A 13,267-nucleotide genomic window follows, 5' to 3' on the forward strand; every position below is an offset into this window, starting at 1 on the left:
GGGCCTCCCTAACCTGAGGTGCCTCTGCTCAGCTGTCAGTTTCTGTTAATACATTTAGGGACCTTCTGGGGATGAGAGGAGGGTGGAGACCATATTCCTGCACCAACATCCTCCCTAGTATGTGGTATGTTTCAATAAAAGCAAGTATTGTGCCAGTTTCACCAGAAATACAAACATTTATCAGCAGGGAGGCACAAAAACAACCCGCAACCTGTTCCTGGAAGTGCAGTGAAGTCTCCTCTGTCTTTAAAACTCAGACAAGCACCTTACACAGAAGGTTCATTCTGAGGAAGAAGCAAATATATTCTGACATTAGGACGGCCAAAACTCTGGTTGGCTTAAGGGACAGTTCCTTGTGAGGTGGAACAATGCAGCTTGAGCACTACCCAGAAGGTAAAAGGCTATCATATCTGCCTGACACACTCTCCAAACTCATACCTTGTTTATGCAAAGTGCTCATACAATGTCTGCCCACCAGCTGTCTGCAACACTACTCATCTCACCTATAAAAACTGCTCACATTCTCCCAAGGCCATCCTGTATAGGTGCACAGGCTAAGAACCATATCAACTCTATAGGAGCACTGTTTACATATGAATGGTGCCCCCTACAGTTGTGCAACAAAACAAATCTCCCTAAACCTGGAACACTTCTAGAATCTAGAGGAAAATATCTTGTGCTTTTCTGGCACTATAAGAAAAAAAAAGCCAACAAGTCATCCTTTCTCCTATTCTGTTTCAACAATTACATTTTATATTCACCCAGGAAATACTTTTAAAGTGAAATGGAAAGAGTTCTGGTCTAGAAATCAGGCGACTCAATGTCTATGTTAGGTATGCCTCTTACTGGTCCCAGAACTTCCATTTCTTTGTCTGCAAAATGGATATAATACAACCTGGCTTTACTACCTTAGAAGGTTTTTGAGTCAAATAATGAATATGAAAAATATTTTTTCAATCATAAAAGCACTGCATAAATATCATGTTATTATTAATTATAAATAGAAACCAATCACACGTGGCTGAAAAATCAAACAGGCTATCAGCGTGGGTGTGTACTGATTTCTCCACAGCAAAGTCTGCTTTGACTGTTTACAGAGCCAAGATGCAACTATCCACATGTCTGCTACTGCCACTATTTTCAATGAGAACATACCAGTATTATGTCAACAAAATAAATGAAGTTTGACTTTTATAAAAAGGAGCAGAGTGGTGGTTAAGCACAAAACCTTAGAAAGGCAGAAAGGTTTTTTCCTTTGTTTTTAAAGTAATTGTCTTGCTCACTTAGATTTGCAGCAGTCAGTAGAGTAACCCTTCCCGAAAATTTTTAGTTATTTTTCCTGACACCAAGCACCAAGAAACTATATATCAGTTCAATTCAAGTATCTACTGAGCTATCCCACTGCAGGCACTGTTGTGAGCTTTGGAAAAATAAAGGCCCAGCCATCACGGATCTCATGGAGCAGAAGTGAATGCATAATTTCAGTCCACACTGTTAAGCGCAGATGGAGGTGCATACCCGATGCCCTGCCGGATGCTGTGGGAGCACCCTTTCAACCTGGGGGTTCACATTAAGGAAGGCATTAGGGACGAGCAGGAAAAAAACAGTAATGTGCAATCTCCCCAATTTACGACAAAATATTATTTTTGGTGACTTTCCACCCAGGAGATTTTGAGGAATAGCAAACTTGATGAAATACTTCTGAGAATCACTGAGACCAGCAGGACTGGCCCACAGGCCTAAAATGCTATTTCTGTATTGCAAAGATAAAGTCTATAGGTTTTTTTTAAAAACAGCTCCACTCACACCCTTTATTACTGGTAGAAACCCATCAAGTAGTGAAATAGGAAGTCTCCTGCTGCACTCTGGCTTCCGTAAGCTGCTCAGTTTTGCTCCTTGCTCCTTGGGAGACTCATTGAAAAGTTTTATCTGACACGAAGGAGTGAAATTAACAGAGTTATCCTTGGGCCTGTTTATTAAATGCATTTGAACTTTGTTTCCCATTTCCACATGATCATAAACATTGGGACAGCAGATGACCCACTCTAACCACACAACCTGGGGCAAATCATCTCAACTCTCTCAGATTCGGCTTCCTCTCTTGTTAAGAACTTATGAAATATACACCTGAAACTAATACAAAATAATACTGAATGGAAACTGAAACTGAAAAATACAATTTTTAAAAAAGAGTTCATGAAATTGATGGCCATTACAGATAACTCCAACTCATGTCTACATGTCCATTCCAATGAAGTATGTTCTTCTGAAGACCTCCTAAAAAGTACCAAAATGACTTTTTAAAATGTAGCTTTTACAGGAACAGGAGTTGGTGCACCTTTTAAGAAGAATCCTAACAGAAGCTAAATGAAATGAATACACAGGTGTCTCACTGCTTGTTCGCATATAAAAAGTGTGTGAAGGTGAAAAACCACAAAAACTAATGTCTTCATAGTTCAACTGTCTTCTCTGTACACAGACTTCTACTCTCAGACATAATTACATTCAATAAAAGCCTTCTTCCTTGGTCATAAAAAAAATGATGAGCCAGGTTTTCTAGTATGAAAGCAAAGCCATTTAAGGTTCAGAAGATTTTAAAACTTGTGAAAAGTTTTCAAAAGAATTATTACAGTCCCTTAGGACAACCTTGGTTGATTTAGGGAATTTAGGGGATTTTGGCTATTGGTGAAAAGTGATATGTTTAAATGTAAAACAAAACTAACACAGGAGGAGTTCGTGACCGTCAGGGAGTTTTTTTTCTTGTTTCTTAATTCCCACAATAGATCAGTTTACCTAGTAGATCTGCCTCATCACATCATTCCTCAAGGGCGAAATTCTCTTTCACCCACACACAGACACTCTACACAGAAAAAGCATAGAAGCAACTAGTGATTACCGAGATGACCGTGACATTCCACTAGGACAGTATATCCTGATGCATGAGATCATTATTCACATTAAGCAGAAATATTCTGTTTATGTCCAACAACTTTATGAGACCACTTCGATTCCCCGCCCCCCCCCCTTTTTCTTTGGTTGAAATTGGGGGGCGGGAAGACTCTCCCTGGTTGGGAACTATCCACAACTTATAAGATAGTGTTGACAGCACAAAGAGACGAATTATAAAATGTAAAACCATCACACCATAACTTCACAACTTAAAGAAAGATGTATTCTAGCAGGCAATCTCCCTCGCATTAAATAAGGACTGTAAACTTGAACTCTCCTGGTTGTCAGGTAGTTCGAGTAGAGCTAAGCTTTTCCAGCAGGGAAAACCAGCTCTTCCAGGCTGCATATGAAGTGGTTCTAAGAGAGACAGCATTTCCTCCACAGCTGCTGACATCTCCAAGTGGGTTACACCAACATCTCCCCTCCCACCCTACAATCCATCAACCGGCTTCCATTTACCCTTTACACTGAGGATTACGATCAAGTCCGCGTACTGAAAAGGGGAGAAACCACATAACATCACACTGCAAGTTCCTCCGCTTTGGACCAGCAGGAAATTCCAGTTACTTCATTCACTGAGCTAGTTAAGCTGCAAATATGAAATGGGTCTTTGGAGAGATCACGGTGTCAAGACTTAGACTTGATTTTCAGGCTTGGAGGAGGTCAGACAAAGATGAATGGGATTCAGAGTCTGCGCTCAAGGTCAAGGCCCTGTGAGTCACAAAGAGGCGGTAGGTCACGCAGAGACAGACAAAAATTAGCACCAAGAAAGAAAAGCCTCAACTAAAAGTCTGCATACTTTTGTAGGTGGGTGAGAACACCGGTACCTGGTGGGCAGAGAGGGGACAGCAGCTCCATGAGATCCCCGGAGATTTTTACAAACATCCCCCTGAAGTCTCACCAACTGAAATCATTATATAAACTGTACACCTGGCTTCTGGAACCGGCCACCTGCCGCTGACCCTTTGCCCAGGACCCTGGCTCCAGGGTCTCCTCTGAGTCCCCCACCCTGAGAGAGGCCCGGACAGAGGGACAGGGCCGCCAGCCCAACGCCCACCCCCGCGCCCACTCCATCAAGGCGGCCAAGGACCTTCCGCAACTCGAAAGACGGAGGTTGCCGCCCGTGCCTGCCACCTGCACGGCCGCCCTGGCCCGGGTCCGGCCGTCCCCACCCCGGAGCCCACCCTCGCGGGGCTCCGCGCCGCAGCCCCGGAGCCGGCCCCGGGCCGCCAGAGGGCGGGAGGGAGCCGCTCCCGGGGCGCCTCCCCGCCTCGCTCCCCTCCCCCGGCCCGCCCGCCCGCCACTCACGGATTTTCACTCGGCGGTGGTCGAGGCGCGCGGTGGCGGCGTGCAGGGCGTCGAGGCGGCGGTGCAGCGCGGCGGTGCGGCGCCCCAGCGCGGCCGCCTGGCCCTCCAGCTCCCCGAAGATGTCCCCCGCGCAGCGCGACAGGTCGGCGAGCTGCTCCAGCAGGCAGACCAGGGCGTGCGAGCTGACCTGCTCCAGCGAGCGGAAGAGCGGCGCGCCCGCGGTCCCGGCCCCGGCCGCCTCGGGCCGGTGCAGCCGCGCGGGCTCCACGGTCCTCTGGTGGAAGGGCATGGCCGGCCGGGCGGCTCGGGCTCGCGGCGCCGCGGGCCGCCGGGGCCAGCAAAGCCCTTAAACCGCCCGCCGTCGGCGCGGGGCGCGAGTCCGCATCCAACACAAAGAGAAGTCCCGGCAGCCGCGCGGCGCCGCGGGGGAGCCCGGTGGCGTCCGCCCGCTGGGAACGGACGGACCGACGGACGCGCGGGCCGGCGGACGAGGCGGCGGGGGAGCCGCGGGGCAGAGCTCGGGACGGTCCGAGCCGCGGCGGCGGCGCTCGCGGCGTCCTGCCCCCGCCGGGGCGCCCGGCCGCGCGAGAGGAAGTTGCAGGGGCAGCTCCCGGGCGGGGGGCGCGGCGGCGAGGGGCGCCGCGAGTCCCGCTGAAGTTTGCAGGGAGGCAGGAAAGCGCCGGCGGCTCCTTCCCTCCCTCCCGATTGGAGAGGGAGGAGGAAGCGGGGGAAGTGCCGCCGACACCGGCGAGAGGGAGGGGAGGCGAAAGAAAGGAAAGGGGGAGGAGAAAAGGGCCGGCCCGAGGAACCACCTGCGGCTCCCGCGGCCGCCGCGCCCGCGCCCGCGGCGAGGTGGCGGCCCGCGCTCCGCGCACCCTGCCGGGGCGGGCACGCCGCACAGTCCGGGGGCTCCCACGTCGCCGTCCCGCTCCCCTCCGAAGCCCACCGGCCGTGGGACCGAGTCCCCACCCGTCCCCCGGGCCCAGCGCCTGGTGGGTGGGGCGCAGGGCGGGCGCCGCGGAGGCGGAGGCGGAGGAGTCGGGACGGCCGCGGCGAGACCCGCCGGGCTGCTCACCTGCGCTCGGCCCGCGGGGACCCGTGAGTCAGGCGCGCCCCGCCCGCGGGAAACTCGGGGGGCTCAGTGGGTCCTCCTTGGAAGGCGGCCAAGGCTTCTGGGCGCTTCGGTGAACCTAAAAGAGGACATTAAATCGTCCAATAGCCAAGGGTTAGGAGTCCTCCCAATAGGAAAATCCTCTTGGGGCCGGATGGGGGGCGGGGGTGCGGGAAAGATTTCAAGAGACTTTTTCTTAACAAAGTGGCTCCCTCCGCCTCCCACTGGAAAGGCCCTAGCTGAAACGTGCCAAATAGGGGTTTTCCCTCTCAAGCATGTGAGTGGGATTGGGGCGGGGAGCTTAGAACCCTGAATTTGGCTCCTGGGAGACAATTAAGCTAAATGTTCTTGAGATCATGGTCATGGGACTCCCCACTAACTCAAACCTCTGGTTAGAAGTATTTGAGGAGACTGACTCCAATATCCCGAAGCTAGAATCCCCAGGGCCTTACTGCTCTTTGCTCAGAAAAGGAATCTCTGCGACTTTGGTTTCTGCCCCCCAGGTGACAGGGTTGCACTGTTGGGTTGCCTTGTGGCCCGGTGTCCCAGAGCTACGCTGATTGCACTACAAAGTGGATTCCCTCTGGGAGGAAGACAGGCAAGAAATGCAAGACAAACAGACTGTGAGAACAACTTCACACAAAATTTAGTAGACAAATGTTTTTCCTTTGTACAGCTGATCATTTTTCACAGTGTGGCGGAATATGGTCTCTTTAAACACCTTCAGGGTTGTTATGAGGCACAAAGGAGCTGCTGCTATCAATGAAAAAAAAAATGCTGTAAAATGTATGAAGCACTGTATAAGCATCAGGTACAGTAAAAAAGGGTGCTGTTCCCTCAAGAAATATTGGTTGAGTGCCTGTGTGGAAGCACTGGCTGGAGATATGTGCAAAGCTGGCTGGCTTCATCCCTACGGTCAAGAGGCACCCAATCTAATGGACCACAAAACACCTTAATTCATACCGTACAATTCACCTATTTAAAGGGTACATTTCAGCGGTCTTTAGTACTGTATACTCACAGTGTTATGTAACCATCACCATAATCAATTTTAGAACCCACAAACAATTCTCTTTAATACTCATTTGTTTGTTTCTATGTATCTGCCTCTTCTAGACATGTCGTATAAAGCAAATCACAACACTAGGGGCCCAATGCACGAAATTCATGCAAAGGGCTCGGCCCTCGCAGCCTCAGCTTCGTCGTCTGGAAGGTCGTTCAGCTATTAAATCTAATTAGCATATTATGCTTTTATATATATATAGACTAGTGTCCTGGTGCACAAAATTTGTGCACGGGGGAGGGGGTGTCCCTCAGCCTGGCCTGCACCCTCTCCAATCTGGGACCCCTCAGGGATGTCCGACTGCTGGTTTAGGCCCGATCCCTGTGGACATCCAGCAGTCGGACATCCCTCTCACAATCTGGGACCCCTGGCTCCTAACCGCTCACCTGCCTGCCTGCCTGATCACCCCTAATCACTCTGCCTGCTGGCCTGATCACCCCTAAATGCACCCCCTGCCGCCTGCTCGCCCCCAACTGTCCCCCCCCCCCCCGCCATCCTGCTCACCCCCAACTGTCCCCTGCCCGCCCCCCCTGCTGACCTGCTCGCCCTCAACTGTCCCCCCCTACTGGCCTGATCACCCCTAACCGCCTCTGCCTCGGCCCCGCCACCATGGCTTTGTCCAGAAGGACGTCTGGGAGGTCTCCCAGTCTAATTAGCGTATTACCCTTTTATTAGTATAGATTATATATATAGATGTGCCCTTTTGTGTCTGCCTTCTTTCACTTAGCATAAGGGTCATCCATGTTGTACCCTATATCAGTACTTCAATCCCTTTTTATGGTTAATATTCCATTGTATGGATATACCACATTTTGTTCATCCATTGATGGACATTTGAGTTTCCACTTTTTGGCTATTAGGAATACCGCTGAAATTGTTTAAGTTTATATGTGGACATACGTTTTCCTTTCTCTTGAGTATATACCTAGGAGAAATATTCATTATATCTTAACTATGTCTAACTTTTTGAGGAACTGACTTTTCCAAAGCAGCTGCACCACTTTACATTCCCACCAGCAATGTATGAGGGCTCCAATTTCTCCTTATCCTCACCTATATTTGTTATCTGTCTTTTTGTATAAGTACCGCGCGCTAACCGATTGCGCCACTGGAGCTCCTGTTATCTGTCTTTTTGACTGTAGTTATCCTAATGGTCTTACAGTGGTATCTCATTGTGGTTTTGATTTACATTTCCCTTGATAGCAATGACTTTGAGCATCTCTTCATGTGTTTATTAGCCATTTATTTATCTTCTTTGGAATAAGATCGCATACATTTGAAGAAATGTTTGTTCAGATCTTTAGCCCATTTTTCAAATTCAATTATTGTCTTTTTTATTATTAAGTTTAATAGGTCTTTATATATTCTACATACATGTCCTTTATCATGTATAACATTTACTTATTGCTTCAACAGTTTGCTGTGGTTAAGCATTGTTCTTTATATTCATTCATTCTTCTCATCCTTGAGACTGTCTTCCTGATCTGAAAAGAAATATGATTTAACCACATAAATTAATACAGTATTAAGGGAGCAAGGAATATTTGTAAATTTGTAACTCTAGGGCAAATGAATAGATTTTTTGATTAAAAAAAAATGATTTCACTGCTCCAGAAGCTAAACTTAAACTCTATATGCAACCAGAACATTGAATAAACAGGATTCATGGGGTGTACCCATAAAAGCAACTTCATTTTTGTTGCCCACTGTCCCTTTAAGAACCTATGCACTGAGGTTGTTCTTTCTCTTCTACTGAATGGCAACTCAAGCAGTCCCATAACTATTTTGCTCTCTCTAGGTCAGTGGTCGGCAAACTCATTAGTCAACAGAGCCAAATATCAACAGTACAATGATTGAAATGTCTTTTGAGAGCCAAATTTTTTAAACTTAAACTATATAGGTAGGTACATTGTTATTAACTTAATTAGGGTACTCCTAAGGCTTAGGAAGAGCCACACTCAAGGGGCCAAAGAGCCGCATGTGGCTCGCGAGCCGCAGTTTGCCAACCACGGCTCTAGGTAATAGACAATCCTATTGTTACTTTAAGAGATAAGGTGTGCTCTCAATTCAGTACTGATGCTCCTCATCTTACGATGGGGTTACATCCCCATAAACCCACTGTAAGTTGAAAATGCATTTAATACTATACTGTGGAGTGGGTTGCTCACCCTCCTAATGGTGGGGTTGGCTGGGAGCTATGGCTCACTGTCACTGCTCAGCATTAAGAGAGAGTCTCCCACAGCATATTGCTAGCCCCGGGAAACATCAAAATTCAAAGCATGGTTTCTACCGAACATGTATCACTTTAGATTCATTGTAAAGTAAAAAAAAATCATAAGTAGAGGACCATTTGTAATGAAAACCTTGCCCCTTTTCCTGGCCAGGGCTCTCTATAGTTAGAAGTCAGGGCAAAGGACTTGGTCCCACTCCATCTCACCCCCCCCCCCCCCCCCCCCCCCCAGCTCGCTAACCATAGTTTGGGGAGGGAGGAATGGAGACAGCAGCAATGTGTGTACTGGACTGGTATTCTGACAAAATGGCATCACATTGCCTGGGCCTGAGGATATTTGAAGCTGACTCTTTCATAAACACTTTTGGGGTCCTTTACTGGGAATGTTTGACCAGGCAATGCATTCTCTCTAATTGCTTGTACTACCTCAATCTTGATTTTCCTTCTGTCCACTCAATACAGATTCTTGCTGTTGGGGTCCTATCAACCCTGTAGGTGAGATCTTTTAGGCAGAATCCCTTTTAAAATGAGCTGGGGCCAACTGTCCTACTGGAGACTTCACATATGGTCTCTGAGATCCACATACCTTTTTTCCCCATTATTTTAAATTTTTATTTGGGTGGCATTAATCTACATGAACATATAGGTTACATGTGTGGGTTACTAATTTACAAAATCTATATATAGGACCATGTGCCCCCCACCCAAAGTCAAATCTTCTCCTGTCACCTCACATACCCTTTAAAAGCTCACAGTTGAAAGATAGAACAATTCCCTCCCAGGCATAGCCCTCTACTCTGCTGCCATCGGTTGCAGTACCTTCCTCAGGTGGGGGTCAGGCAGGAGCCTACACCAAGCTCTGGGTGCTTTTAGGGAAGTGCTTCTCACTTGGCTTGGCTTCACCATTTTGGGGTGAAGGCAAGACTCCCACTCTTATCTAAAAATCCTCCTCCCAAACCCTGCTGACAGTCACCTGACTCTTGTGCCCTCTGTATGAGTGAGCATCTAGCCAGTCCTCGGCTATTTGAAATTCTCACACCATAGTCCTTATTGCAAGTCATTTTGGTACCTGATATCTGTCATTTCTTAGTGTATCAGTCACAACTTCCTATTTAAAGTCCGCAAGTATAAAAAACCAAACCAAACATTACACCAACTTATCCCAGGAAGAATGCAATGCCACCTAAGTTAAGGGAAGTGGTTAAAAGAAACTAGTCTGGGAGAAAAGAGGTTTGGTGTGACATGCAGTTAGAAGCGTCTTTGGGCCAGGTAAAAATCTGGGGCGGAATTCAAGTGAGGACTGAAGCCATAAATGTGACCCTTACATGAGAACGGTGTCCTAAGAGCTAATAGATGAGTATAAGGATGGATGAGCCCACAGGAGAGAAAGCTCCCAGTCGGGGGCAAGAGGAGAAGAAAGGAGCACTGAAGGGAAGAGGAGGAGGAAATGTGAGTGGTGACCTCTGTCAATCCCAAGATTAGAGAGGCTTGAAATAAAGTGTTCAATAGAGGCAGAGAGCGGTGAGCAGGGAAAGGGTTACTAGCAACCTTCACAAGAGCAACTGTATTATGACAGTGGGGGCAGAAGCCAGATTTCAGTGATGAATAAAGATGATATAATGATGATAGAGCTGGAACGTTTGTAGAGAAAACTGCCAGGCAAAGAAGTTCAAAAACTAGTTAGATGAAGCAATATTAGAAAAGTATTTCTTCCCTCAAGATAGTGCTTAAAAGCCAGGTTCGGCTGGGACTGCCTACCCCATTGGGCCATCCTCCCTCTCTCTTCCCATGGACAGGACTCACTTGTTTACCAGTATGTCCACCCTCTTGAGATCAGTCATCACCCATCCATCCCATTCTGTTCTGACAGTGATGGGTCAAGGGTGGCCCAGTTTTAAGCCAATGAAATTGTAAGGAGAAGTGGGAAGCTTCTGAGAAAGAGTCACCTCCCTCATGAGAGGAGCAAAGAACAGCTCCTCATTCTCATCTCTCTGGTCAGCCCTCTGCAGCCTTTGGATGCACTCAGGTGAGGATGGGATGTCTGAAACTGTGCCAGGATCTTGAGACCAAGGAGGACAGGCCAGGAGAATCAAAGCACCATGCAAATGACCCCATATACTTAAATCCTGAGGTCTGAAGACCAGTGAATGATAACATGAGTAGGAGCTCATTAGAAATGCAGAATCCCAGTCACCACTGTCTCCCATACAGGATTAAGTGGGGCTCTACATTCCCCAGCTGGCTCATTTGTATTTTCAGTCTGAGAAGCACTAGTTTAAATTCCTGTTGGTTGGGCTTTTCTGTTACTTACAGTTAAATATATAGGGATTTATGAGAAGTAGTAGGCGATCAAGGGATTGAAGACTCTAGAGGGAATTAAATGAAAATTGAAGGAATAGACCAAGAACACAAGTGAAGTTATTGGGTGTCCTAGGGTCTCAGTAAGGAGAAAGCAGAAATCATCTGTTTGGAGTGGGTATAAAAAAGGATAGGTGGGGGTTTCTTAGGGACTCAACAAGTGTCATGAATAAAAGAATGACTGAATGAGAGCTCAAGTAAGTTAAACAGCTTGAGTAAGGAGGGGGCTAGATGTCCATGGATCTTTTTCTGCACCCTAAAATCTCAATATGATACCAGATGTTTGCAGATTAACACAGAGGAAAATTGGGGGAGGGGGGATCAAGGTCATGATTAAGATCACCATTTTAAAGGCTGACTATGGAGTATGAGGTGGAAAGAAAGTGGTGGACAAAAGTGAGTTGATGGCTTAGGTACAGAGAGAGAATGTCAATCTTGCCTTCCTGGGAAGGTCCAAGAGAATGTTTAGTGGCTGTAGAAGATTAAAAGAAAAAAATGGCAAGAATGTGGGGCATTAGAAAAGAGGGCACCGAATTTGAAATATCAAAGATAGAACAATTGACGTATGATTATGTGAACTGGAAATTGGATAAAGAAATGTTCTTAAAGGAAAGCAAACTGCATTAACTAGCCAGGAGATGTGTAGTTGATGTATTCTTGATAATTATCCAAAAGGTAAAAGCTAAAATCTATCTTTAACAGAAATAAAATAATTCATTCCATTTGAAGAATATTTACTACAGTGCTTAATAAATCTTTTTTCCCCCTACCGTACTCAGTAAATCATAAAAAGACTCAAACTTTAAATGATAATAGACATGCGCCATCACCTCAGGGGCTTCTGATAAAAACTGAAGTCAACTATATAAGTTTCCTCAGGCTGCCAGAACACATTACCAAAACCTGAGTGGCTTGAAACATCAGAAATGTATTGCCTCACTGCTCTGGAGGCTCAAAGTCTGAGACCAAGGTGTCTGCACAGGCCTGCTCCCTCTGTAACCTGGAGGGGAGAAGCCTTCCTCGCCTCCTCTAGCCTTAGGTATTTGCTGACGGTGCTGGTGTCCCCTGGTTTACAGGTGGAAGCATCGTTCCAATCTCTGCCTCCATTGTCACAAGCTATCTTCTCCTCATGTGTCTCTGACTCTCCACTTATAAGAACACCAGTCATAATGGACTAAGGACTCACCCTACTCCAGTAAGACTTTACCTTAGCTTATTACATCCACTAAAATCCTATTTCCAAATAAGGTCAGATTCTGAGGTACTGGGGGATAGGACTTCTACATACCTTCTGGAAAACACAATTAAACTAATAACACCAACCCAATTGTTACCGCTTGGGGTGGTGGTGTTTTTTTGTCGATGAAGAAAAGATTTTAAGGTCAACGAAAATAAAAGTAAAGCAAAATGGAGTTTATTGAAGATACATTCCAAATGAGGAGGGCCAGTGAGAGAGAGAGAGAGAGGGAGAGAGAGAGAGAGAGAGAGAGAGAGAGAGAGAGAGAGAGAGAGAGAAGAATAAGGAGGAGGAGGAAGAGGAAGAGGAGGAGGAGAAGGAGGAGGAGAAGCAGACAGAGAAACTGGAGGAGAAGTAGGGGGAGGAGGAGGAGAAGGAGGATAAGAATGAATGAATGAATAAATGAATGTTCGAGCTTTGATTAGCCAGAGAGATGTTCACATGCAAATCTTCTTTCTTCCTGCCTCAGCTCAAAAACCTTAAAGCTTTTCCATTGCCTTTAGGATTATCCCTAATGAGGGCCTTAAAGCCAAAGTCTGGACCTTTCTCTCTCCAACCCATTTGCATTCCTGCCTCCTCTCTGTTCTTTCCTCTCTCTGTTCCCCAAATCAACTGGGCATTCCAACCTGAAAGTCCCACTTAAATATTCAAAACTGAGCTCATCTTCCCAGCCACCCACAGCTGCTCTTCCTTCAGCAGTTCTTATACATGGACTAATCTTTACAGCCATAGAGTCCTCACTCCAGAATGACAGCCTTCTATCTGTCAACATCCTTGGGATATAGGTATTCCATTGGCTACAAATCTGCCACCCAAAATATAACCCTCTAGCTTGTCTATAAGACTATCAAATGCCTTATTGAAACCATGCTGCCATTCTTCTGTTCTACAAGCAACCATCCCAAGGAGGAACGAAGGAGCTGTAGTCCAACAAGACAAAACAGCTATAGAAAACAATGTGCACTAAATAAATACCTTTAAAATCTCAACCAGTTACGAACAAATTCCATG

General features: G+C 46.8%; 1 protein-coding gene across 2 annotated transcripts in view; it reads right to left on the minus strand.

Annotated features, from left to right (window-relative positions):
- Positions 1-4,608, minus strand: part of NHSL1 (NHS like 1) — a 215,462-nt gene extending 210,854 nt beyond the window's left edge. For both annotated transcript variants that reach the window (XM_036316583.1, XM_036316581.1), the window contains exon 1: positions 4,258-4,608. In XM_036316583.1, the coding sequence (XP_036172476.1) occupies positions 4,258-4,546 (289 nt within the window). In that variant the 5' untranslated portion in view covers positions 4,547-4,608. The remainder of the gene's footprint in view (positions 1-4,257) is intronic.
- Positions 4,609-13,267: the final 8,659 nt, after the last annotated feature.

Source organism: Myotis myotis, unplaced genomic scaffold (genome assembly GCF_014108235.1).
Source record: "Myotis myotis isolate mMyoMyo1 unplaced genomic scaffold, mMyoMyo1.p scaffold_m19_p_7, whole genome shotgun sequence".
NCBI lineage: Eukaryota > Metazoa > Chordata > Mammalia > Chiroptera > Vespertilionidae > Myotis > Myotis myotis.